This window comes from Hippocampus bargibanti, linkage group LG11, assembly GCF_051943395.1.
Source record: "Hippocampus bargibanti isolate YZ-2025 linkage group LG11, ASM5194339v1, whole genome shotgun sequence".
Classification (NCBI taxonomy): domain Eukaryota; kingdom Metazoa; phylum Chordata; class Actinopteri; order Syngnathiformes; family Syngnathidae; genus Hippocampus; species Hippocampus bargibanti.
Genome location: NC_142744.1, coordinates 23941948 through 23969939, shown reverse-complemented (window position 1 = coordinate 23969939; position 27992 = coordinate 23941948). Strand labels below are relative to the sequence as shown.

The 27992-nt window shown below is 43.2% G+C and overlaps 2 protein-coding genes across 5 annotated transcripts in view; one reads left to right on the top strand and one right to left on the bottom strand.

The window, feature by feature from the left end:
• Positions 1-12774, bottom strand: part of LOC148891984 (dynein, cytoplasmic 1, intermediate chain 2a-like) — a 35090-nt gene extending 22316 nt beyond the window's left edge. The window contains exons 1-9 of one of the 4 annotated variants that reach the window (XM_089007973.1): positions 12414-12774; positions 12026-12217; positions 10781-10889; positions 10594-10708; positions 8667-8808; positions 6037-6099; positions 5735-5856; positions 5040-5129; positions 18-180 (exon numbers count right to left, since the gene is read on the bottom strand). In XM_089007973.1, the coding sequence (XP_088864099.1) occupies positions 18-180; positions 5040-5129; positions 5735-5856; positions 6037-6099; positions 8667-8808; positions 10594-10708; positions 10781-10888 (803 nt within the window). In that variant the 5' untranslated portion in view covers position 10889; positions 12026-12217; positions 12414-12774. The remainder of the gene's footprint in view (positions 1-17; positions 181-5039; positions 5130-5734; positions 5857-6036; positions 6100-8666; positions 8809-10593; positions 10709-10780; positions 10890-12025; positions 12218-12413) is intronic. The other 3 variants (XM_089007974.1, XM_089007975.1, XM_089007976.1) reach the window with 3 other exon arrangements.
• A 471-nt stretch (positions 12775-13245) lies between these two features.
• The window catches only part of pcyt1aa (phosphate cytidylyltransferase 1A, choline a), a 28702-nt gene continuing 13955 nt past the window's right edge, over positions 13246-27992 (top strand). Inside the window, exon 1 of the mRNA XM_089007977.1 lies at positions 13246-13560. The gene's annotated coding sequence lies outside the window, so the exon portion shown is untranslated. The remainder of the gene's footprint in view (positions 13561-27992) is intronic.

Genomic DNA, 27992 nt, shown 5'->3' with positions numbered 1-27992 from the left:
CTCTGAGTGGGACTCACCCTTCCTTGTCCTCCAGATCTTGCCCGCTGTAATCAAAGCAAACATCTACTTGCTCGCATAGCGCCCGCTCCAAAATCCTGCTGCCTCGTTCGAAAAAGGCCAGGAAGTCTTCAGAGTGCAGGACCTGCAGCTTCTCTTCCTCCGTTAGCTCCTTGGGGGTGTCTACACACACATATACACATACACATGCACGCGCACGCACGCATGCACACACGCACACAGGGACAAACACACAACTATTTTTAATGGTGGCATGATAGGCAACTGGTTAGCCCCTCCGCTTCAGCGGTCACATGTTCGATTTCAGGCCTTCTTGTGTGAAGTTTGCATATTGTGTGTGGGTTTTCTCCAGGGTAGGTTAATTGAAGGTTCCAAAATTGTCCCTGTGCAGGCCTGAGGATTTCGTAAATTCAGGGTAACAATTTTTCGGTTCCGTTAATTACCCAATGGGAAAACACGGTAACTAATTTCGGGTTCCGTAAATGTTCATCATGGGAGCCTATTTTTTCCTACTTTCCTAATTCTGATACTCAAAAGTTTAATTTTTAAGGGTAAATTTTTGAAAAAAATGTATTAACAATGATCATTACATCAGCAGTACTCCCGGTTTACTCATAAAATAAATGGATAAAAATATGTTGTTTCAATTTGTCTGTGTAAGCTCTCAGTCGTACAGGAGTGGTCCATCGATGAAAAGGTTTCTTCAGCCGTCATCTGTACATCTTTGAAGGTGTACGACGTTTCGCTTCTTATCCAAGAAACTTCGTCAGCAAACTAATTTAGGCGCTATATATATATATATATATATATATATATATATATATATATATATATATATATACAGTAAAGTCTCATTATATCGATATCGGATATATCGATAGTCCCGGTTATATCGATATTTTTTCGGACTCCCGAGAATATCAATATAACGACACTTTACTGTATATATATATATATACAGTAAAGTCTCGTTATATCGATATCGGTTATATCGATAGTACCGCTTATTACGATACTATTTTCATTTCCCTTGCACATTTCTAGTCTTTATGTATAATTAGTACCGTTTAGTACGACACCCGGTTATTATGATAATCCGGTTATTACGGTGCTCCTTTTCATCCCCCGCCGGCCATTTTTGTTGTTTATATCGATATATCCGTCGCGCCATTGGTCAACTTGGTCACGTGTCTTGTTACGTGAGCCGCCATCGGTCGCGCCATTGGTCGACTTGGTCACATGAGCCGCCATCGGTCGCGCTATTGGTCGACTTGGCCGTGTGACTTTGTCACGTGACACGGCATCGGTCGCGCCATTGGTCAACTTGGTCACGTGTCACGCCATCAGTCGCGCCATTGGTCGACTTGGTCAGGTGACTTGGTTACGTGCCCAGCACCCGTGTAGCAGAGCCATTTTCATTTTCAGACGCTAGCTCGTGTGTAGCAGACGAGATTGAAGTGTTTGTGTTAAAAGGTAAAAATGGGAAGCAGAAGAAGATTGATGACTTTTTTAAATTGTATACATAATACAGTAAGATGTAAGCGTTGCAGTTTCCCTGTTGTGTTATGTACATGCCCACTGTACTGTATATGAATGCAATCGTTTTTTGCAACAATGTTTCTTGTTTTGTCTGCTGAAGCGCGATGATTTTGAAAATTATTAACATTGCATACTGTCTATTAAAGGACAGCCGATGTCACTTTTTATTCAAATGCAAATAAAAATGACTTCACGCCAAGACGTCTTACATTGCTTGTGAATCCAAACAATGGCTTCAGATTCGGATAATATGCTTTCTTGTTACACATCCAGTTATGAATATGTTTCAAATACACTGTAGTTCTGAAGATTAAAGCATACATGTTTACAATCACTAAAGAATTATATGTGCCATTTTGAGGCAACATTGGGGGAACATCGCTCACCCAAAAAAAAAGGGAGCTAATGGCCAGCTCCGTTTCTTATATGGCGCTTGGCTGCCCTCTTTTGGCGGCTTTTGTTTAATGCAGTTCGGCGCAGGATCGGATATATCGATAGTCCCGGTTATATCGATATTTTTTCGGACTCCCTTGGATATCGATATAACGAGACTTTACTGTATATATATATATATAAATGGAACTGTATAGTGCCACTTAGCAGTTTTTTGACAACGATACTAGTGCAGCGTGTTCTACCGGAAACAAATTCCTTGTGTGTTCTACATACTTGGCAATAAAGATGATTCTGATTCTGATTCTGATATATACAGTAAAGTCTCGTTATATCGATATTCTCGGGAGTAAGAAAAAATGTCGATATAACCGTACTGTCGATATATCCGTCCTGCGCCGAACTGCATTAACAAAAGCCGCCAAAAGAGGGCATCCAAGCGCCATATAAGAAACGGAGCTGGCCATGAGCTCGCCATTTTGTGCCCTTTTTTTGGGTGAGAGATGTTCCCCCAATGTTGCCTCAAAATGGCACATATAATTCTTTAATCAATTGCAAACATGTATGCTTTCCTCTTCAGAACTATTAGAATCATATTCATAACTGGATGTGTAACAAGAAAGCATATTATCCGAAGCCATTGTTTGGATTCACAAGCAATGCAAGACGTCTTGGCGTGAAGTCATTTTTATTGGTGTTTTGCATTTGAATAAAAAGTGACATCGGTTGTCCTTTAATACAAAGTATGGAATGTTAATAATTTTCAAAATCATCGCGCTTCAGCAGACAAAACAAGAAACATTGTTGCAAAAAACGATTGCATTCATATACAGTACAGTGCGCATGTACATAACACAACAGGGAAACTGCAACGCTTACATCTTACTGTATTATGGATGCAATTTAAAAAAAGTCATCAATCTTCTTCTGCTTCCCATTTTTACCTTTTAACAATCTCGTCTGCTACACACGAGCTAGCGTCTGAAAATGGAAATGGCTCCGCTACGCGGGAGCTGGTCACATAACAAACTCACGTGACCAAGTCGACCAATGGCGATGCCGATGGCGCGACCGATGGCGTGTATCGATGTAAACATAGCAAAATGGCCAGCAGGAGTGTGTGTATATATATATATAGGTGTGAGTGTGAGAGTGACTGTTGTACGTCTTTGTGTGCCCTGCGATTGGCTGGCAACCAATTCAGGGTGTCCCCGGCCTCGTGCCCCAAGACAGCTGAGATAGGCTCCAGCAACCCCTGCGACCCTAATGAGGAATAAGCGGTACGGAAAATGAGATGAGATTATTATATATATATATATATATATATATATATATAGGGCCTAAAACGTCCAGCACCTTCAAAGAAGTACAGATGACGGCTGAAGAAACCTTTTCATTGTTGTTTCAATTTACAATTCACGTTTATTGTAATGAGAGCTGGCCTTGTTGAGGTAAGAGCGCTTCGGAAGATGAATCATTTAATTGATTTTTGAGGTACTGCAAGTTTCATTTTGTCTAATGTTTATTCAATATTCACAAAATACTATGGCCATCAGTAACACATATGTGTACACGATACTTCAGTCCTGGCTATATAACAAGGGTCAAAACTAAACCTGAGACCAGTAACTTCATTATGTGTGTGTACTATCTCTATGAATATTCAAGGTGTCGCCACAAGAGTGGCTGCCTTTACAGCAGGTCCTGTATTTTGTTTTTCTACTTCTTCTTTCATTCTAACTTAAATCCCTTTACTTCCCATATCTGAAAGGACAACCGACGTCTCCGGACAAGTTGTGTCCATAATTTGTAAAATGGCTTCAAATGACTTCTACTGAGCGTATTTTAGAAAGATTCCACCGCGTATAGCTATATTTTACCCTTTTAAGACTCGCGCTGAATATAACGGAAGTCTTGTTTTAGAGTTGGTGACGAGTCCTCACCCTACGTCACTGAAGGAACGCCCCTGACCGAAAAAAAGACACATTGTAGCAGTCCTTCCATCACGTCAATCCATTTGGCTGTACTTGGCTGGGCTGAAAACTTTGTGTAGCACCAAAAAAAGAGTCAGAAGAGGGCGACAAAGCTCCATGTAAGGAATTAATCAGCCTGTGGAAACGGGCTGATGAATTCCTTAGGAGCTTTGTCGCCATTTTCTGCCTCTTTTGGCCGCCCCCAGATACCTCAAAATGGCATGGAATAAATTCTTTAATCGATTGCAAACATGTATGCTTTCCTCTTCAGAACTATTTGAATCATATTCATAACTGGAAGAGGATTCTCGAGCAAGGCAAGACGTCTTGGTGTGACATCACGAACAAGGGGGTGGGACCTTCTGAAACCGGACACTTCCGGTTTCATTTTAATGCAGATTTTAGACACATTAAGTCATTTTTATTGGTGTTTTACATTTGACTAAAAATATCATACTGCGATAAAACTATAATGCTATAAAACGTCAATCTGACGTCAGTCAAGAAACAAAAAAGTGACGTCGGTTGTCCTTTAAATATCATCATTAGTAGACCTTAGAAGAAACACACAAACACACAGCGCTTGTGTACATGCTGTTATCTGTCCTTCCCGCCACCCCACAGAAGCAAAAATGTGAATGACAAAAAAATACACTCAGACACTACACTACAAACCCACGCAGAGGTGCAGTGAAAATGCGTTCATCACACAGTAGAGATTTGATGGTGTACAGTCAACTTGTGTGCGGTGACTTATGGGAAATGAGATTTCAACACCGTCAAAATGACGCCACGGAAAGGGCACACGACCGCTAACAATCATTCGCGTGAAATCCTCAGGTGGACTTTGTGTGGTTGTGAGCGCGAATGGTTGTTTGTGTATGTGCGCCCTTTGATTTACTGGCAACCATTTCAGGGTGTTAGTTGCATTAAGTTCATCCTGTCTACTTGATATCTAATGTAATAGGACACTCTGACGAAGGCGCAAGTATACGGCGAAACATGTCAAGTAATTGAACACCGTCTGTCAGAAAAGAATCTGTTGTAAATGACATTTCACGGTGTGTCTTACAAGCAGTGTGATTTGATTTTCTCTTGTGTTGTAATGTTACAAACCTTCCCCATGTTTCTCTCCCTGGTCTTCCTTCTCCTCCTGAGCATCCTCTGCTGGTGGGGGCGCACGTATCTCATCATCCTCATCCTCATCTGTTTGGCACACAAAATACACCCGTTCAAAGAGATTGCCGTCAAGTCCCACACATGGGTGGTTCTGCATTTGCTAAATGACTGATTTCGTTTTTTCTTCAAACAGTTTGAAACTCATCGATTGGATAACATTTTGATTTGGGCACCACCTGATGTAATTCAATCCGCAACGCTGCCCCTCAACAAGGAACCAATTTCTCAAGCGAGCGCAAAAACAGCTGACGCGGTCAACTGTTAACACGTGATCATCAAGCCACTTTCAACACTTTCGATTGGTCAATCATTTGGCAAAAATCATACAAAAATACAAGTAGTACAGATTTTGGAGAAATGCTTGTTAGCCATTTTGTGACACTGATCCACAACTATCAACCTCTTTTATGAGGGAGGCTACGTTGGTTGGTTATTTCCTATCCCCTTTCGTAGCAAGTGATTTAAAAATCAATCAATCAAAAAAGTATGTTTGGATTGGATTGGATTTATCTTTATTCGTCTCGCAGCGGAGACATTGACATTTCACAGCAGCAAAGTGATGATAGGAAAAGGAAAGGAAAGAGTGGAAAAAGCAAATAGAGGCGCTGCTGGAAAGGCAGCCACTGGTTTACCTGCTTTTTGATCAGTCTGCGCTTCAGTGGGGGTCTGGGTTTCTTTTGAGTAGGAGACCATTTCTTTGGGGACAATGTCCACTCGGGTCACTTTAGACATGCCGAGCCTCACAGCCCCACGCCTGCATAGAGGTATCATAGCACACAGGGGAGCAAAAATGCAAGATCACAGAACACTTAAGATGGCAGGAAACGTGGTGATGAGGACTAACACTCAAACATATTTAGACACTCGTGTGTTGAAACTTTTGAGAAGCTAATGAAAGGCTGGTAGCTACAGGAGTTGAGAGGAGGAGCAGTACCCCATGAGCTCAGAGTCGGAGTGGAGTTGCAGAGTAGAGGGGTCAGGATCCCAATGCAAAGTCCTTTAGGGGCCAAACCACCAGACCAGAGTTAGCAAGAGACAGAGAGACGGGAGACCAACCAATCGCACAAGGAGACGGCTCAAGGGTGAGATGGGATCAAGTTCAAGAAGGAGTCAAAAGAAGGCAAGGAAGAAAAAGGAGAAGAACTTGGTGTTAATCTGCGAGAAAACAGTCTGCTAGGGAAAAGGCAAAGAGGTCAAGGGTTAGCATTCACATGCACCACTGTATATTCCAGCGTGAACTGTGAAAATGTGCTCAGAGGCCACAATTGATTTTCAAAATGGACAGGACCATCTTATTTGGAGATGAAATACAGTAAAGTCTCGTTATATCGCTATTCAAGGGAGTCCGAAAAAATATCGATATAACCGGGACTATCGATATATCCGACCCTGTTTGCATGTAATTTTCTCCGTGCGTGCATAGAAATAGTATCGATATAACCGGGACTATCGATATATCCGATATCGATATAACCAGACTTTACTGTAGTTCAATTTTGCCATCGAGATTGTTTTGGGAGTCATACATTGGATTCATCTTCTCTGCATTTTGGAATTGTTATCGCGATTGTCATGTATGTATGATTAAATAACTCAAACAAAAGTATTTGCTTTTTTATGCAAAATGGGTTCTTATACTGATAAAGCACCTTTTATTTTTCCTCAAGCTGTCGCAGACTAATCTTTTTAGAAACCATTATCCAAGCAACTGTTCTATCCATTTACTCCAGTCATCGTATGAACATGTGACACCGTATGACACCGGGAAAAAAAACGTCCCCAGCAACAAAGGTCAGTGCACGAACACACAAGTGGCCAAACACGGGTGACCGATTGCCACAAATATTCTTGTGGCAAGCAATTTTTTGTTCCGCTTGCTGAGAATTTTGCCTCCAGCCCTAATTTTTCCATTTACAAGAAATGAAATCACTATTTAACTCATTCACTGCCATTCCCAAATGTATTCTGGAATTGAAAAGAATGACATGGAGCGCCATTCCCGAATTACTTTGGGTTTTGTTTTTTTTTTCTTGGGGGGGGGGGGGGGGGGGGGGGGGGGGGGGGGGGGGGGGGGGTGTTTCAAACTTCGATCTGACCTTTGACAATGTTTTTTTTCCTCCCACGAGGGGGCAGCATTTACTTTTTGTACAGACGTACCCACTCTCAATGCAGATACTGTAACTCTACAACCAAGTAAGCTTGAACTAAACTTTTAGTTGTTTTTTTTTTATGAAAGAAGAGACTCTAAGGTGTCTTGTGCTGCACAGAATGGTTATGTAGTCTTAAAGGACAACCGACGTCTCCGGACAAGTTGTGTCCATAATTTGTCAAATTTGCTTATAATAATTTGCTTCAATGACTTCTACTGAGCGTATTTTACAAAGTTTCCACCGCATATAGCTAGATTTTACATTTTAAGACTCGCGCTGAATATTCCGGAAGTCTTGTTTTTGAGTTGGTGACGAGTCCCTACGTGACGTCACTGAAGGAACGCCCCTGCCCGAAAAAAGGACACATTGTAGCAGTCCTTCCATCACGTCAATGCATTTTGCTGTACTTGTTGGGTCTGAAAAACTCGTGTTGCACCAAAAAGAGCCAGAAGAGGGCGACCAAGCTCCATGAAAGGAATTTATCAGCCTGTGGAAACGGGCTGATTAATTCCTCACAGGAGCTTGTTCGCCATCTTCTGGCTCTTTTCGCTGCTATATTTCCCCCCGTCAGATACCTCAAAATGACAGGGAATAACTTCTTTAATCGACTGCAAACATGTATGCTTTCCTCTTCAGAACTATTTGAATCATATTCATAACTGGATGTGTAACAAGCATATTCTCCGAATCTGAAGCCATTGTTTTGATTCTCCAGCAATGCAAGACAAACTGGGGGCGGGACTTTCTGTAAATGCGCAAGCACATTTTTTGCAGATTTTGGACACTTGAAGTCATTTTTATTGGTGTTTTGCATTTGACTAAAAATATCAGCCTGCATGTTTTGGGTATTTATTTCAGATGCTATCAAATGTTTTTCTGATGTCAGTTAGGAAACAAAAAAGTGACGTTGGTTGTCCTTTAAAGTCAATATTCTGTGGTGTCCTGCAATCGAGTGGAAATGACAAAAACACTTGCACTGGAGTGGATACAGATTTGCACATTGTCTGGCAGTGAATGAGTTAAGATAAATTACATTAGAATTTACCAATTTTCAGAGGAAGAAACATTTAAAGGTATTAGTGCAGCAAATATGAAGAGGCTCAACTGATCTTTGATCAAGACTTTTTGCAATAGTTGCAACGTAAGATGCTGTTAACTTAAATGCACGCAAACAACCCCAAAAGTGTGACGCTGCCAAAAAAAAAAAAAAAAAAAAACAAGTCAGCGTCCAGGTTGGATTGGACTTGCCAAATTCCAATTGCACGACAACTGGTGGCGATAAAAACAACATGTCATTGCAAAGAAATGGCAGGAATTGGCTTCTGCGTGAATACAGTGTTGAATGCAGCGAATGAACTGTGTTCTTCCCTGGCGCTTTTTCACAAATCTCCACGGTACAGATGTGCGCACGCACCTTGGTCCAGCGTTTCCGTCCCCAGAATCCTGGCTTCCTGCGTCGCTGGCCACTGATTTGTTGGAGGGAGACATGGGGGCGGGGACTAGGTAGTGAAATAGACAGGTATCCTCTGTTACTACCCTCAGGGGCTGAGCTGTGGCTGCATGAGCGGTGGGTGGGAGGGAGAGTGAGGGGTTTGTTGGAGTAGCGAGTAGTGGTGAGCGGATGAGTCAAGCATGCAGCAAACGACAGACGGGTACACCCACGCAACACACACACACACACAAACGGGACAGAAGAGAAAATGAACATAAATGACAGGCGAGCTTCGGTATCATGCACAGAGCAGTTGGATAATGTGTGAAGTGAGAAGGGCAAACACAATTTAGCCAAACTGCAACATTAGACTTTGTACAGGCTCCGGTGCATCAACTGCTCTTTCACAGGTGGCGATACTTTGACTGAACGGTGTAGAGTTAAAAAAATAGTCAAGGTACAAATGTCAGAAGGAGTAAGGATGACATTAACAGAGGTTCTCTTTACAATTCAATATTTGGAAGGGGGTCCACTTCAAGTGATCAACCATCATTGCTTTCGTAATGAGCTGCGTGCATTTATTTACAGATGCATCTCATTAAATTCTTTCATCAGAAATGGATTGAACAAGTATCAAACATCAAGTCATTTTTTTCCTTTGCACTATTATGATCTTAAAAAAGACTTTGTGGAAATAAGATGGTGGCGAGGTGATTGCCTGGTTTGCATGTCGGCCTCGCGCTGCAGAGGTGAAAGATTCAACGAAGGCCTTTCCACGTGCCTTTGTGGCTTTTCTCCAGGTATGACCATTTTCTCAGCCATTCCGAAAAGCATCCATGGCAGCAGGCTGATTGAACACTTTAAACTGTCCCGATTGCGAATGAATGAAGCAGACAAAGCCACTCTTTTGACCATTTTGCTGCCACCTGCTGTTAACTGCAATTGAGATGACAATTGACAGGCTGAGCTAGCAAATGTCATGGCTCGCCTGTTTTGTTTTTTTTTTTATCACGTGACGTTTGCAAAATAAGCCCACTGGTGCTGCTGTCAAATTGGAGTAGATAAATCAGATGTCTTTCAGATTAATTCATGGATCATTTGCCTTTTAAGTCTGTGTAAGCTCTCAGTCGTACAGGAGTGGTCCATCGATGAGACGGTTTCTTCAGCCGTCATCTGTACTTCTTTCAAGGTGTCGGACATTTCGCTTCTCATCTAAGAGGCTTTGTCAGAAAACTAAAATCTTGCTGGTAGCTCTGGCCCTATATATATATCCCTACTGTCCAGACGTGGCGGTGCCAAACTATGCTATGGTTGGTCCCTGCTCTCAGGTTGGGGGGAGCAGAGGACTACTCCCTGCGGCTACACTGATTAATTCTATTGTCCTGACTGATTACTTCCACTTACTACCAGCAAAAGATTTTAGTTCACTGACGAAGCCTCTGCGATAAGAAGCGAAACGTCCGACACCTTCAAAGAAGTACAGATGACGGCTGAAGAAACCTTCTCATCCATTTGCCTTTAATTTAGCGGTCTTAAACTACAAGACCAAAACATTTCCAAATAATCAATTTGATATTGTTTTTTTTAATTGCTTGTGTTTATTGCAAAAATACAGGACATGAGAACATGGGAGAAATAATTGCATATTACATCAAAATGGCAATACCGAGAAAAAAGCCAATTAGTTTTTGGGGAAAAACTTTCATTACTGGCAGGTCAAAGTACCACGGCAGTGAAAAAAAGATGAGCGCGCTGCTGTGTGTGTGTGTGTGTGTGTGTGTGTGTGTGTGTGTGTGTGTGTGTGTGTGTGTGTGTGTGTGTGTGTGTGTGTGTGTGTGTGTGTGTGTGCGTGCGTGTGCGTGTGCGCGTGCGCATGCATGCATGCATGCATGCGTGCGTGCGTGTGTACCCTGTTGTATGTCAGAGGTAATGCCAACACTCTGCAGCAAAGCCTCTGCCTCCTTCCTCTTCTTCTCGAGGTCAGAGTCTTCGGCAGCTCCCTCCACAGCACGCTTTGAGTCTCCCTGCAGAGTGAAAGGACAAGCTCAAAGAGCACTTCCAACCTCTTCATCTGTGTTATTGTTCAGGCAACTAACATCCTTCTTCTTCTTCTCCTCTTCTTTTCTCTTTTTCTCCTCTCGAATCTGCGCGATGCGCTGTTTCTTCCTCTCGAGCTCGGCCTTCAGCTCACTCTTGTCGGACATACTGTGAGAAGATGGCAGCATGTTCTCATCACTTTTATCAGGGAGTAAAAGAGGACATTCTGTCGACTAGGCACTTCTCAGTAAGACGCAAAGTGAAAACAAAACTTCACAATCACAAACATTATACGTATCGGAAAGAGTTAATACACGTTTATGTGTGCATAAACAAGAGCATGTTCATTTCATTGAAGTTTGTACAAGCCAAGTGTGGCCTGGTCAATGAAGTTGGGACACTCACAACAATCACAGTTATGTAGTGACCCTGATTCGTGGTCCGTGTTGATCCCTATTTTTGCAGCTCTGCAAAGTTTAAACATGTAAACATGGGGTTATGCTTTAAACTCCATATTGGCAAACAAAACCAGTGTTTATGTGGGCTGATTCACCATAAAGGAATAATTGGCCCTCTGCCTGTCACACTTCTAATATGAGCACATCTGTTTATTATACGTCTTTGTGGCTGAGATTGGGCAACGTTTTTCATGAAACTGTTAGTTTGTTTGTACGTATAATCTCAGTCAAAAATGCGGTCCAGTCAAGAATGTACAGCTCATAATAAACAAAATTAAGATCAACAGTAAAATGAAAATGTAAGATTTTAAAAGATGAAAGAAAAATAGCACGAATAAAACACAAATACGCAAATAATGGAAACCGAAACACATTATCGAATAACCAGATAATTAAAACACATAATTGTTTTGTTTTTTTTGTGCACTCCTACTTGTGCCCATGTATGACGTACAGTACAGTGTTTCCAAGATGCTCAACACTGCTCGTCCCGCTATCCTGACAAAACCCATCAAGGGCCATTATGGCATATTGTAAATCTATTCAAAACGAGCACTGGTCCCTGACAAAACGCATCAAGGGCCATTATGGCGTATTGTAAATGTATTCAAAACGAGTGAGATTTTAGTCACTTGACTATGTGCGATAAATGTTTACCACTTGGTGGCAACCCTGCCAAACATGTTTCGATCAAACTAAACGCCTCATTGTCAGCCTGGACCAAATGTTCGCCGTCTAATTTTGCATGCTAATCCGAGAGGGCCTGCGACAAAACAACACCAAAAATAACTAAAGCCACATCGCCGAAGCATATAGAGAGACACATTTGGAAAAAAGAGTGAGCACCTGGCGTCCAAGTAAAACCGTCCAGTGACACAGCAGTCCGGTGTGTTTGTCCTGATTGCCGAGGAGAACAAAAGCAAGGGATGGGCGCTGATGATGCTGGAAACCGGAGAGTCAAATGAAGACGCAGCCTGGCTGCTGCGGCCGCTTTCTTCGTCGAAGCCTCGAATGAAACAAGCACGGAATTACCGCCGCCTACGGGCGAGAGAATTCGACAGAAAATACCGACAATTTCTCCTGTTTCATTCTGGGTGAATTGTTAATGTGCATAGGAAACATGTCCAAGCATCTGGAGCGCACCATTGCTACTTGTACTTTAGCTTTCCTTAACAATAGTTATCAGGTGCACTCGCTTTTCTTTACCCAACTGTTTAGTACAGTGGTTCTTAACCTGGGTTCGATCGAACCCTCGGGGTTCGGTGAGTCGGTCTCAGAGGTCCACCCCTCAGTCTCGTCTGCAGTTCGTAGGCACAGTCATTGGAAGAAGGCTTCGGTGAATGAGCAGATGAAACTGGTGGGCTTCGGTGCCTCCAACAAGATTAAGAACTAGTATTCTAGCTCTAGTATTTTGTACACATTGTACCTACCCCGTTGTGCAGTGTGCTTTGCAAACATTTCATCTGTATGTGGGTGGAGATGTCATTGTGGCCGGTCCACAAATACAAAGTAGATATAACATGCACACATACCACTCCAAAATAGTTATAAACTGTGCACAAAATACAAATGTGTATGCTCAAAATGTCTATTCCAACGAACATATTGTATTGGTAACTTTTTTTCTCCTGGATTTACTTCATTAAAATTCCGTTTTTTTCTGTTAAATTCCGAAAAATTGTATCGCATTAAGATTGAATGACTGTCTCTCCTTTGTGTTATGTCATGTTTTGTTTTGTTTTGTTTTGTTTTTACTTCAAGCCGCGAGAGTGGCTGCCGCTTCGCCTGTACTGTATTTTATTTTTCTACATTTTCTTTTCCTTTCCTGTTTCATAATTTTGCTGCTGTGAAATGTAAATGGCTCCATTGTGAGACTAATAAAAAAATCTAATCTCACCTAATCTCATCTAATCGGAAAAAACACTTCTAGTGTCAATCCGCTAAATGGCAGCACCGTTTTGGTACCATCACGGAAATGTTTCTGTCCCGAATCCTTTCCCCGGACAGGTGGCCCCATGTTTGTAGTTCTCCAAGTGTTGACCTGTCAGCGTTGTAGTCCAGCCTGTCATTGCTCTTCTGCCCTACAGCGAGCGAGTCTGCCTTTGCGCCGTGCACTTTTCCGGGGCTAGCACAGCGAGCACCTGGGCGTCGCACCCTGCAGGGCGTAGCGCCGCGCCGCCGCGGGGAGGGGAGGATTTTTGCAACTTGTGTCCGGCCCACTCGGTACCACAAACCCAACAAGTTGACAGCGAGCATCGAGCTGATCGTACAGCGAGCTAACATCATTATAGTTAGCCGGATAGAGCTAGCTAGCTAGCTTTGCAGAGGGCGGGGGCACCGAGAAACCAACAAGTAGCAGACCGGACCAAAGCGAAGAAACAGTAAGTAAACAACAACACAGCAAAACCAGTGCGCTTGACGTTGTTTGTATCCCAAGTGCTCGAAAAGAAAGCAAGCAGACTGAAAGTTGCTCGACCAGTGTCACTGCTTTTCTGCTGTCACTTGCCTTTTGTTTCGGCTCATTTTCACCTTGGGAAGCCTCAAAGAAAGCTTGCACGTCCACTTTAAACGAAGCGCAGTATTTGCTTGTGCAAAAGAAATGTCACGAAAACTTACACAAACTGTTACTTACAACTGTCAGTTTTGGATGACAGAAAATACGTTTGAACTCCCACGACCAAAGTTTTAAAGGCCTGACTTCCATCGCCACTCGAATGATTTCAATGCCTTTGATAGAATCACAAAAATTATTCAGTTCATGAATATATATATGTAACGGAGTTGTGCACTTAGATTATTAAATTATGAAGGAAGTGACGCAACGGCGCACAGTGTGGCACCATGTCCCGCCCATAGTTTCCAGAACAATCTCGAGGAGATTCCGGTTAATCACAAGACGAAACCCATGCGACTTCACCCATTCCTTCTGCCATACTGTGTTGCAGAAATAAAAGAAATAAAAAGACACATCTACGCGTCTTGTCTTCATTAAGACGGCAGCATCGTGGAGATGAAGACAGTCACTGTTGTGACAACCGTCATATATATATATATATACAGTAAAGTCTCGTTATATCGATATTCAAGGGAGTCCGAAAAAATATCGATATAACCAGGACTATCGATATATCCGACCCTGTTTGCATGTAATTTTCTCCGTGCGTGCATAGAAATAGTATCGATATAACCGGGACTATCGATATATCCGATATCGATATAACGAGACTTTACTGTATATATATATATATATATATATATGTGGGATGGTATTGCTGTCTCTCTGTATGTCGGTATGTTTATTAAAATGTTCAACCACAGCTAAATTTACATAGCTTCGCTGGTGTATATAATGTACAGTGCTGTTTTTTTCATCAACAACAGTATGTGTGTAACGTGTTTGTTTCTTGTGCTGAGCTATTGAGTGATCATAAAACGCCAGCGAAGAGGCATTCGGTGAGGCACGCAGTTTTCCTGCCTCATGCTAGGGGTCGCTGGTGATTAACTGTTGCCAAGCAAATGGTGAATAAGCTGCTCTGTAGGGTCATATGTTTGTAAATCTGACTGATGATGTCAGTGCCTCACCAGCAGTGACGTGCAGTCAGTGGAGGCAGGTGAGGCAGTGCCTCACATGTCATCATGGAAAGCTGTCGTGGAAATATCAAATGAAAAAATAAATTAAACAGTTAGATGTATTTAGTGATTTGTACTTTAAAGTTCTTGTCCATTTAACTTCACCGTTTTAGGATTTTTCAAAATCGCTGAATTTTCATATTTACCATTCAAATACGAAGTAGACGAATGGTGACGTCATCGATGACGTCAGTGCCTCACCAGCCATGAACCTCACCGCACGTCACTGATATATATATATATATATATATATATATATATATATATATATATATATATATATATATATATATATATATATATATATATATATGTGTGTGTGTGTGACGGGTGTCACAACAGTGACTGTCTTAATCTCCACGATGCTGCCGTCTTAATGAGACCAGACGCGTGGATGTGTCTTTTTATTTCTTTTATTTCTGCAACACAGTATGGCAGAAGGGATGGGTGAAGTCGCATGGGTTTCGTCTTGTGATTAACTGCGCAATAGAAAAGCACTATGAAGCACATGTGCTTCAAAGTTCCACTCGACAAAACGTGAAGTAAATAATGACACAAAAAGTAATCTGGACTCGAAATGAATAAGGGAACTAATTAAATAACACTAGACAGTACAAAAGGGGCAACAAAATAAGATATTGTCATGAAAATGCGCGTTAATCGAGACCAACAGAAAATTGCGACTCACCCTGAATCTCCTCGAGATTGTTCTGGAAACTATGGGCGGGACATGGTGCCACACTGTGCGCCGTTGCGTCACTTCCTTCATAATTTAATAATCTAAGTGCACAACTCCGTTAAATACACCCCCCTTAAATTATGCAGAAGTGAGGCAACATACACACGGAAGACAACAGAAAGACCAACAGGCAAAATAGACAAGGTTATCGGGCAAAGATGTACAAGGAAGTCAATCATAGGAATTCTTCTTTCAGAAGTGTTAAGGAATAGGGTGCTTCAAAACCCATTCATATCACAGACTAGTAGAAATGCCATTTACATTTCACAAAACAGCACATAACTACACGCGTTACTGAGAAGCCATAAAGATAATGGCGACAATTGGCACACAGCACAAGCCAAAAAAAAGAATCAAATGGTCATATTAAACCCATATTAATGTTGGCATCCCGACTCTCTGATAGAACATTTCACATATCAGCCTGTCAGGGTGTTTAACTGTCCTACCACATCTTGTGAAATTGACGTGGCCCTGTGTGTCTTGTGGTTGTGTGCAAATGACCTCCTCAAGTTCAGTCTCATCTGGGGGTGAGTCAGGAGTCGAGTGTGCTATGTCAAACACCGGGTCTGTCGAAAGTTCAGTCTGTGTGTGGATATCATGGCCTACTGACTGACTTCTCTCACTGACATCCCCTCGACATGCATCGGTGGAATCATGCTCTGAAGAGAAGTGCTCATGTTCCTCTGTCTGAGCCGGAGACTGCATGACCCAGTTCTCAGTGCGCAGCTGAGTATCCTCCTGATCATCAGGAACTGAGCTTTTGTCACTCCCTAAATGTGCGTCCATCTCTGACCCATCTGAACACGAACCAGGCTCCACCTGCCCCGAGAATGTCAAGAAGTCAACCGGCAGCAGTAAGTTCCTGTGTACGACCTTCTCTCTACCTGTGGCATCATCCCGGATCCTGTACACATTGATCAGCGGCTTCACAGACACCACGTCATAAGGGGTTGACTCCCAACGATACGCAACCTTCCGCTAGCCCTTCTCGCCTCGATTAGCTAGTAGCACCTTGTCACCAACAGCCAATGGCGAGCCCTTGACTTTGCGGTTGTAGATCTGGGCGTGGCGGGTCTGTTCCTAGGCTGCATGCTGTTGAGCAATTTGCGCGGCTTCAGAAAGGTCTCTCTTTAAGGTGCTCACAAACTCATTGTGAGTGACAACATTGGCGTTCTCCAAGACATGATAGACATGATGTCAATGGGCAAGCGAGGGACACGTCCAAACATCAAATAGAATGGTGCAAAGCCCGTCGTCTCATGTACTGTGCAGTTATAGCAGAAAGTCAACATGTTCAACATTTGTGGCCATTTGGACCTCGACTTTGGGGGAAGTGTTCTGATCATCCCTCCAAGCGTCCGGTTGAATCTTTCTGCGATGCTATTACCCATGGGATGATACGGTGTTGTGTGGGACTTGTGCACCCCTGCCATCTCAAGAAGATCCTTGATGAGTCTACTCTCAAAGTTGGCTCCCTGATCCGAATGGATCCTTTTGGGGAACCCATAAATGCAGACGAACTTGTCCCACAGGCAGCGGGTAACTTGCTTTGCTGATTGGTTCCTGCAGGGGAAGGCGAGAGCCAACTTTTAGAAGTGGTCGGTGACAACGAGGACGTCGGTGGTTTTCTTGTCGCCGGACTCTGCTGTCCAAAAATCAATGCATACCAGTTCCATTGGAGCCGAAGTGCGGATGTTCTCCAGGGGTGTCCGGGCGTCTGGCTCGGGGGTCTTACCCAAGATGCACCTCTGGCACTGCCTTACATGTTTCGTAATGTCTTTCTCGATCCTCGTCCAAAAGAACCGTTCACTAGCCAAAGAGAGTGTCCGAGAACTGCCCTGATGACCAGCCGCGTCATGCACACCATGTAGGACTTTCAGAGACCCAGGTATGCTGAACTGAAAGACTCTTCTGTTCATGTGGCGATCTTTCCTTACTCTGTAAAGAGTTCCGTCACGAACTTTCAGCTTCTTCCAGTGCCTCAGCAACAAAAGAACACAGCTCGTCTCAGGTGCTCTTTCATGTTTGGTAGGTCTCATATGTCGCTGCACATAGAACATGACTCGGCTGACTGTTGAATCTTGGTGCTGTAGGTCACGTAACTGACTATGGGGAATGACAATGGAAGGGTCTTCTTCAGGTAGCTGTAGTGATAATGGGGTTGCTCCAGGGAGTCGAGAGGTACCGCCAGTCTGAATGACGACTAAAACACCTCCTGCGCATCAATTGCACTTCCAGAAGACTGATCAGGAGCTTCCCCCTGGGTAACTTCTCCATCATGATCACCAGCCATGTGGACAGCCTGACAGTTGGTGGTGAAACGGAAAGCATCATGTACAGTCTCATTCACGACCCCTTGGACTCCATTGAGTAGGTATTGGTAGGGTTCTTTCACCAGGCGATGGCTCACGCAAGACTGAACGAAGGGTTCTCGACTCAGTGCATCAGCCACTATGTTCTTGGGCCCTGGGACGTACTTCAAGTCAGTCATATGCTGCCAGCTTCGACACCCACCTCTGCTCGCAGGCATCTAGTTTGGGCTTCGTCAAGATATATGTCAAGGGGTTGTTGTCAGACCATGCAGTAAAATGTCTGCCTTTTAGCCAGTGGGAAAACTTGTCACATACGGCCCACTTTAAAGCAAGAAATTCGAGCCGATGTGCAGGATAGTTCAATTGGGCTCGTGACAGCGTTTTACTAGCAAATGCCACTGGTCTCGCAACCTTGTCATCAGGCTGAAGCTGGGAGAGGACGGCTCTAATGCCGTCAAACGATGCATCGACTGCAAGGATGAAAGGTTTCTCAAAGTCAGGGTGGGCCAACGTTACACTGTTTGACAGATCGTGCTTCAGAGTCTCGAAGGCAGTTTGACATTCAGTGATCCAGTCCGCCGGTGTCAACTTCACATGACTTGATGCATCCGATGTGGGTTTCGACCTTCGTCTGGCTTTACCACAGGTTTTCTGGAGCTTGAAAAGGGGCTTGGCCTTGATGGAGCAGTCCTCAATGAAGTGCTTATAATACAACACCATTCCCAAGAAAGATCTAATTTTCTTCTGCGAGGCAGTGAGGCCATCACTGTCCATTAGGTCGGGCACCTGCACACTGTTTATCGCTTCCACCTTTTCAGGGTCTGTCTGTACCCCTGACTCTGAGACGACATGGCCAAGGAACTTCACAGATCTCCGAAGAAAGTGACACTTCTTCGGAGCAAGCCTCAGATTATGGTTCTTCAAGCGGGAGAAAACCATTTCCAATCGCTCAAGCGCAATCTCTTCTGTCGGACCAAAGACCATGAGATCGTCAAGATAGCACAGGAGGCTGGTGAAGTTCTTGTCCCCGAAAATGGAAAGCATCATCCGCATGAATGTAGCCGGGCTGTTCGAAAGGCCTTGTGGCATCCGGTTATATTCATGTAGGCCAAATGGGGACGAGAAGGCGGTGTACTTCTTCTGGTCCTCAAACAGGGGCACATTATAAAATCCCGAGGTGAGGTCCATGGTGGAGAAGAAGACATTTCCTCCAAGTGCGGCAAGAGCGTCAGCCTGATGGGGCAATGGGTGAGCATCCCGCTGTGTCCTCGCATTTAGCCATCTGAAATCCGTGCAGATGCGCAACTCACCATTCTTCTTCCACACTAAGACCAATGGAGGTGCGTATTCACTTGTGGATTTCCGAATGATACCCTTTTCTTCCATCTCATTGAGAGTCATTCTCAGCTTTTCATATTGACTTGGTGGCACTCTTCGATAAGGCAGGCGGAATGGTCTCTCATCCACGAGGTGTATCTTGTGCACAAATTCAGAGGCCTCTCCACAGTCCATCCTGTTCCGTGAAAATACTGCTCCATATCTCTCAATGAGTTGGAAAAGTCTGTCCCTCCACATATCGGAGACAGCACACGCATCCAAGTCCAGATCATGTAGTCCAAGCTTGTCCAGTGCTATTTTGATGTCTTCTTTGGACCTTGGCCTTGCGGTGGCATTCTGAACAGATTGGGACAAAATTTGGATGTTGTCAAGTTCAGACAAGTCTTCTGTCGCAATGCAGGGAAATACATCTGCCAGCTTTGTGTTTCTTCTCAACACCACTTTTTCAGTGGAGGGTTGATGACCCTCACTGGAAGCCATCCATCGCCCCACATCGGTGTGATAATCCAGAAAAAAAACAGAATCTTCCTGGATCTGCACCTTGCTTGGGTTGGTTCAACTATGACCGTGCTGCCAACTGACATCAGTGCGCAGGCGGGAAGCTTAGCCCAAACAAGATGTTCACTCTCTGGTTGCAACATCACACACTGCTGCAACTTCAGCGTGCCAACTTTGTCAGGAATTGTTCCACCCCTCCATTTCTCTGTGTTGGAAAGCAGTGAGAAAAAGTGGCGGGAGTCATCATCAATCGTACTACCGGGCTCTGACATGAGCCGCCAGTAGCCTTCAGTCTTCCGCATCAGGTGAAGGATTTTCTTAATGGCATTGCTGCCAAGAATTATGTCGTCGGTTTGTCCAGACACCACAAACATGGGCACAGCTAGCTTGCAATTGTACACGACTATTTCTAAATCGCATATGGCCGAAGGCGTCACCTGATGACCACCACATCCTAAAATGACAACGTTATCTGCAGAGTAACGTTTGATGTCAGGGTTGCACACTAACAATCGTGCCATAGCCGACTCACTCAATGTGCAACCAGTAGAGCCGCTGTCAATCATTGCGGTCAGGGAAATGCCTGCGACAGTGGCAGTGGTGTAGAACAAGCTATCCGACTTCAGGACCTTGTGTGTGCCTTGGAAGATAACAGTCTTCTCCGTGGGGACACTTGAAGTGAGGGACTCTAATATCGAATCAAGATCATCTGTTGAACTGTTGGGAGGGTCATGAACTTCATCCGCATCATACTCCCTTGGATGCGGAGACATTAGTTTCCCGACAGTGGTGATCTTGAGGGCTGCACTTGTGTGGGGCAGTTGCGTCTGGAGTGACCGGGTGAAAAGCACAGAAAACAAAGTCTTTTCGCGGCAGTGAATAAGCGCAGAATGGTCAGCGCGAGCACAGGCAGCACATGGTAGCTTATTCAAACCGTCCACAATTGGAAACCTTGACTTGCCTCTACCAGAGGCAGAGGGATTGTTAGCTCCTTGCAGCAAAACTCTTTCCAGCATGGAAATGACACGCTCAAGATTTGCGGAGTCGGGTGGCCTGGCTGAGTGGGATATTTTACATGCTGTATTCTGCAGCATTTCACTTTTATTTACATGAATGGGTTGACTGTTCGCCGCAGCTGGAGTGGCAGTCCTGGGACTCATTTCTGTCTGGTACTCATCCAGGATGGCTTGGACCTCAACTGCCGACCATTTATCCACTGTTTTTGACCTAAATGTTATGGAAAGATCTTTGGATGGGCAATTTTTAATAAACATCCGTGTTACGTCGAGGGAAGAACAGTCGAAATCTCTGCCCTGTTCTTTGAGTCGATTGGCGGCAACTTCAGCTGCATTGTTAAGCCTCAACCAGTAGTCATATGGGGCCTCCTTATCCCTGGGCAGCATGGTGTAAACGTCTGCTAGAGGGAGAGGTGAACAAGGGACAGTAGAAAAATGCTTGCGAAGAAGGCTATAGATGGCATTTGGGTTCTGGGTTACATCAACTTCACTGTTTCTTGTGCTAACCTTGACAACATCTTTAGCTCTACCGCTGATGTTCATGAGGATTTCCTCTGCCTGATGCTCAGGAGCTACTTTTGCTCTCCTTATGTAGTTCCTCATTAGGTCTTCCCACTCATCTACATTCACTTTATCAGTGTGGTCACCCTTGAAAGTCGGAGGTTCGCGAACTTTCCTGTGCGGCAGTATCAGAACTTGTGATGAGTCAAGACTTTGTGTTGGTGTGTCAATGGGCGTGTCATGTAGGGATGACGTGTTATGCTTGGGGACGTTATGTGTTGGGCTGAGATGTGCAACAATGCTGTCTGCCAGCTGCTGGCCAATGTGTCTAATTATGTCACTCCTCTGACCAACTACGTCAGGTGACTGGGGTAAGGGATCTGTCGCTGATGTGTCAGGAGTCTGTGCGCTCGTCGGAGATGTACTGCACTGGGTCTGGGAAGGAACTCTGTCCCCACTAACATAAGTGGCCTCAGAACCTGCCCATTCCCCTCTACTACATCACTCTGGATGGGACTCCACACCTGTAACATGGTCGGGATGCCACTACCTCTACCAATACACATATTCAAAGGTGTGCTAAATGTCCCTTGAAAGGAGCTCATTCTCAAACTTATCACAAAAAAAACTTACAGGAAAAAAAGAAGCACACCAATTGCAAAACAGCAGCTCAGACAATTAACACACAATTTAAAGAACGGGGTCGACACACCGTCCACCGAGTGATGGGATGAAGACACTGTGCAGCATCACGGTCCCGGTCCGAAGTGGAGAGTCACTTTGTGATCGACGGGTCACGGCACCAATGTGACGGGTGTCACAACAGTGACTGTCTTCATCTCCACGATGCTACCGTCTTAATGAGACCAGACGCGTGGATGTGTCTTTTTATTTCTTTTATTTCTGCAACACAGTATGGCAGAAGGGATGGGTGAAGTCGCATGGGTTTCGTCTTGTGATTAACTGCGCAATAGAAAAGCACTATGAAGCACATGTGCTTCAAAGTTCCACTCGACAAAACGTGAAGTAAATAATGACACAAAAAGTAATCTGGACTCGAAATGAATAAGGGAACTACAGTAAAGTCTCGTTATATCGATATCCAAGGGAGACCGGAAAAATATCGATATAACCGGGAATATCGATATATCCGACCCCGTTTGCATGCAAGTTTCTCCGCGCGTGCATAGAAATAGTATCGATATAACCGGGACTATCGATATATCCGATATCGATATAACGAGACTTTACTGTAATTAGATAACACTAGACAGTACAAAAGGGGAAACAAAATAAGATATTGTCATGAAAATGCGCGTTAATCGAGACCAACATAAAATTGCGATTCACCCTGAATCTCCTCGAGATTGTTCTGGAAACTATGGGCGGGACATGGTGCCACACTGTGCGCCGTTGCGTCACTTCCTTCATAATTTAATAATCTAAGTGCACAACTCCGTTACATATATATCTTTGAAAGGCGCTTACAATGAAATATATACAATTAATACTACTACTACTACTACTAATAATAATAATAATGATAATAATAATAACAATACATTTCATTTCTAAGCGCCTTTCAAAACTCTCAGTCACTCTACAGTCACAGGACAAGTTTTTCTGTGGGTGAGCAGCAGCAAATAACCCATGTGATAGGACAGAGGGGGGTGCTGGGCGGATCTTGGGTGACATCAGTGCTGGGAACCAATCACGCTACAGCCATGTAAAAAAAACCTCTGGATATTTGGCTTTTTTTTATTCTGAACGTTTTTTCCCCTGAAAAAAAAAATCCGCGATGCACTGAAACACAATAAGTGATCTGCAAAGTAGCGAGGGATCACTGTACAGTGATACCTTGGCTTACGAAACTTCATTGGTTCCGAGACAGAGTGGATCCCAAAAATTAATTTCCCCTCTCTCGTATACCATGGATCTTGACCAATCACGTGCGGCTTTAAATGAAGACAGGAGGTGTGGAATAGAGGGAAAAAAAGCCAGCTGCCATTTCAGGAGCTCCAAGAACCGCGAACGACACATCACTTATTGTGGCGTTCCGTGTGTTTCCCGAAAAATAGTTCGTATGCCAAGATTATATTCTCGCGAATTTAAGATTTGTAAGGCGTAAAGTTCATTAGCTAAAGTGTTCGTAAGCCGAGGTATCACTGTATGTGTTTTGTTATGAAACAGGATGACAGGACTCTGTTTCAAATTGATCATGCAAAATTCAGTTGCATAAATTAACTCATTCTCTGCCAGATGATGTGCAAATATGTGTCCACTCCATTGCCAGGGTTTTTGTCATTTTCACTCAAATTGCAGGACCCACTGAATATTGAGTTCTAAGTTTACATAAACATTCAATGTTGAATTTTAAGACTACATCAACATTCAATTTATTTCAAGTTTTCGCTGTTTATTCAAGTTTTCAAGTTTATTTCAAGCTTATTTGGTTGTAGAGTTATCTGCATTGAACGTGAGGGCAGATGTACAAAAGGTAAATGCTGCCCCCTCCACATGGGAGGGAAAGACATTGCCAGAGGTGATGACCAAAGCTTGAAACACCATCCACCCCCCTAAGAAAGAACAAAACCTGAATAAATTCGGCAATGGTGCTGCACTTCATGCTTTTCAATTCCTGAATAAATTCAGGAATGGCAGTGAATGAGTTCAAGATAAAATCGGGATCATTGTTTTCCTAAGAAAAATCAAATGCCATATTTTTTGGGGGAGAAGATACAAATAAAAAACGCCAAAGATAAGCAGTCTACTTTCATGGGGGAATACATATGGAAGCAGCCCATCATATATTTTTCAACTGATTGCAGCATGTACCAAAATTGACATTTGTCATTGTCTCTGATCGCGCACAATTCATCCAAATAATAATAAAAAATAACCTGTTCCTATTCTGTAGCTGTCAATAGACGAGTTACAAATAAAATATCACAATTCATCTTCAAAACATTGTGGTGAAAAAAAGATCACTTGATTAATCCTCATGTACCTGTTTTCAAATGTTTGCTCGCTACAGTTTGTACATGTTTTTTTCATTTGCTTGAGATGGGATTGGCTCACTGTTCAATCCAGGGATGAGTGCAATGTCGTTGGATACAGGTCCAAGAGCACGCCAAAATCATGAAAAATTGTTCCTGAAAACAGTGACGAGCTGTGGATTTCTGTGGAAACCATGATTGACTAGTGACGAACCAATCATAGTTTGCGAAAATTCTGACGTTGACCAGCACCTCCAAGAAGGCGCTGGTACCCCTTTTGGGTGAGCAAATTGAAATCTGAATTGTTCAAGTGAAAAATGAATGGTTTGATCAAACACATTTGATACGACAGGGCTCGCAGAACTGATTGTGAAGGCATCCAGGTAGATTTCTGACCCTGCTAAAAAATGGTGGCTGAAATGTGATTGGTTAACTGATGAAATACAAAAACACACATCTAGAAGTAGTGCAACAGGGGAAAAGCAATGAAAGGAAGCTGGCTGAAAGACAATTTGGAATTATTTCAGAAGAATTCATCCACAAAATATAATTAACATCAGTCTGTGATGCAGATATTTTTAGACCAGCAGAGAAGGCCTTGCAGGCCCTGACGGTCCACCACAGCCTGAAAATGATATTAGCAACAAAGACTCGATAAGTAAGCATGCGGTTAAACAGGTCTTCCACTCCCAAAGTTTTCCAAGCGGCTTGTGGGACATCATGTGCAGTGGTGACGCACCTGCCGCTGGAACTTGTTGTGAATGCTTTGATATCACGCCCACAGTTGCAGTCGTTCATCAACATGATGCCGATGGGAAATCTTGTTCAAAATAAAACAACTCGCCCGTTGAAGGTCTCTTGCTTTCTTCGCTACATGTCTGAAAGTGGCCTTCAACAGAAGAAGCTCATCTGCGTCACACAATTTTAAAAGGTCTTTTGTGTTGCATGTCACTCTTCATAGGCAAATCAACAGAGGCCTTTTTTGAAAAAAAAAATAATACACGTGTTGTCATTTTTTCTCAGCAACTCAGTTTTTGTAGATATAACTTTTTGGTGGAGTTGGAGTAATATTTTTGGATAGTTTTTGCACCTGAATGGGTTTGCCGTTGTCCGTAAATGGTCATTTTGGTCATGTGAGAGAGCCGTTTGAGCTGGGGGGATACACACACCATGGGGTTATTGCTTCTTAGACGAGAAGATCTTTAATAATATTAATAATAATAGTAATAATAATAATAAAATGTATCATTACTATTATTATTATTATTATTTCAAGCGCCTTTCAAAGCTATCAAGGACACTTTACAGTCACACATAGCAGAGATACAATAATAAATAAAATATAATTATAAATAGAATATAATAAATAAAATATAATTATAAATAGAAACAAGAGAGAGCTACACAGAAAATGCAATTTTATTATAGGTGGCTTTTGAGATGGGACTTGAAGGTGGGAAGAGAATCGATGTTACCAATGTTGGGAGCAAGTGAGTTCCAGAGTTTGGGGGCAGGGCAGCTGAAAGCTCTGTTCCCCATTGTGCTGAGACGGGCAGGAGGGGGCACACAGAGGTGGAGGGAGGAAGAGGATCTGAGGGAACGAGAAAGAATAGAAGTTTGAAGAAGGTCAGATAGATATGGGGGGCAAGGTTATGGATAGATTTAAATGTACAGTGGGGCCTTGGCTTACTAACTTAATTGGTTTCCAGACAGAGTGTGATAGGCGAAAAGTGTGTATCCTAAAAAATAATTTCCCATGGGAAACCATTAAAATGAGAATAATCTGTTCCCAGGTCTCCATAAAATATAATTTTCAACTAAATAAGCCTTAAAACTACACATAACATACCTTATTTTATGTATCATAAATATGCTATTGTATTTCAATGAAAGAAATACACTGCACTGTATAATAAAGTCACTGTATTTACATTTGTGATGGCTCTTAATTGACACTTGTTGCTTTATGACTTGGAAGGTCTTATTAAACTGAAGCATCACATTATCATTCAACATGTTAATGATTCTCATAGCCACAGCCTTTTCTGGATGGAACTGTTCAAAAAAAGCCTCCACATCACAAATTCTTCCATGCTGCTTTCAAGGATCGAAGGGTAATGTTGGTTTTAAATTCTGGTTTCTTTTCTGGTTCGGTGTTCAACGCAGTTCTGTGATAAAAATATCAGTGACGACGATAGTTGGTGAACAAAAAACTACTTTATTCTAGTGAGACAGAAAAAGCACTTCTCTCGTCTAGGCAGGAGCACACGAACAAAGATCACAAACAGAAGTGAAGAGCTCCCACTCCGACTAGTTTTTGAACGTACACAGAAGCGATCTGTTGTCCAATCAGCTACGGACAACTCGATCTTCCGTCCAATCGGCTACGAACAACTCAGTGTTGGGAGGACCTTAGACTGAATCTGGAGTTGTTGCCTCTTGCAACAACTATTGAACTAATAAGCTTGATAATGCCATGTAAACTATATTAAACATGCAATAATCATAGTATGTACTAAATTAAACATGGAATAACATGATGTTTACTAATCTAAGCATGAAATAACGTAATATGTTTACTATCAGTGTTACTATCAGGTAACATCATGCCAAGCCTTTTCTATCAGCTGAACACAATGATACTGTCACGTTCCGAGCGTGACAGGGATAGCTGACTCGTCGGAACGTGAATAAAATGGGTTGGATCCCTAAGCAGGTGGCAGAGACGTAGGTGCTGGCACAGGTTTTATTACAACAAAAGGCACGATTCCGATGATTCCACTGACCCAGATTGACGTGACAAAAGAAGGCGGGCGGGGGCGATCCGTCCAGCCTATCAAGCTCGGTAAACTAAAATGGCACGCGGGGGTGAAAAAAAGTCACGATCCCGGAAAGCAACAAACTTGCGCGATCGCGGCTAACAATCACCTTGGGCGAAGCAAACTCTTGTGCTGGCAAGTCTAAGACACTGGCGATGCGCGAGGCGTCGTAATCATGTTACTGGTGAGGTGACAGCGACTCGTTGAAACATACTTTTTTTGAAGGTGTCGGACGTTTCGCTTCTTATCCAAGGTGTGTATCGCGAAAAGTAGTGCTTAATCCAAGGTTTAAATTTCATAAATGTAACGTTCGTAAACCGAAAGGTTTGTAAGGCAAGGTGTTCATAAACCGAGGCCCCACTGTATAAAGAAGAATTTTAAAGTTGATTCTATATTTGACCGGGAGCCAGTGGAGCTCTTGGAGGATGGGGGTGATGAGGCGAAAGGATGAGGTTCTGCTGATGATCCGGGCTGAATAATTCTGGACTAGTTGAAGTTTGTGGAGACGTTTCTGAGGGACACCAAGGAGAAGTGAATTACAATAGTCAATCCGGGAGGTGACAAGACTATGAACAAGGATAGCCGTGGTGTGAGGGGTGAGAGATGGGCGATGACGATTGTAATTGCGTAGGTGGAAGTACGCAGATCGGGTTAAGTTATTTATATGGGAGTGGAAAGGATGACACCCAGGCTTTGAGATATACAGTTACAAAAATGGTATTCATGAAGAGCACTTTTTTTTCATGAGACCATTTTTTTAATTTATTTTTTTAACAGAATTACATGTTTTGTCCAGATTTATTCTGTGTGACTTATTCTATTATTAGCATGAAAACTTGATGTGCTAGACCAGTCATCTCCAACTCAAGGTCTGGGGAGCTCCTGTCCTGCTTGTTTTCCACCTCTCCCAGCTGCAACACCCCAAATTCAGGTGACAAGCTCAAGGACAACAAGGGTGCCT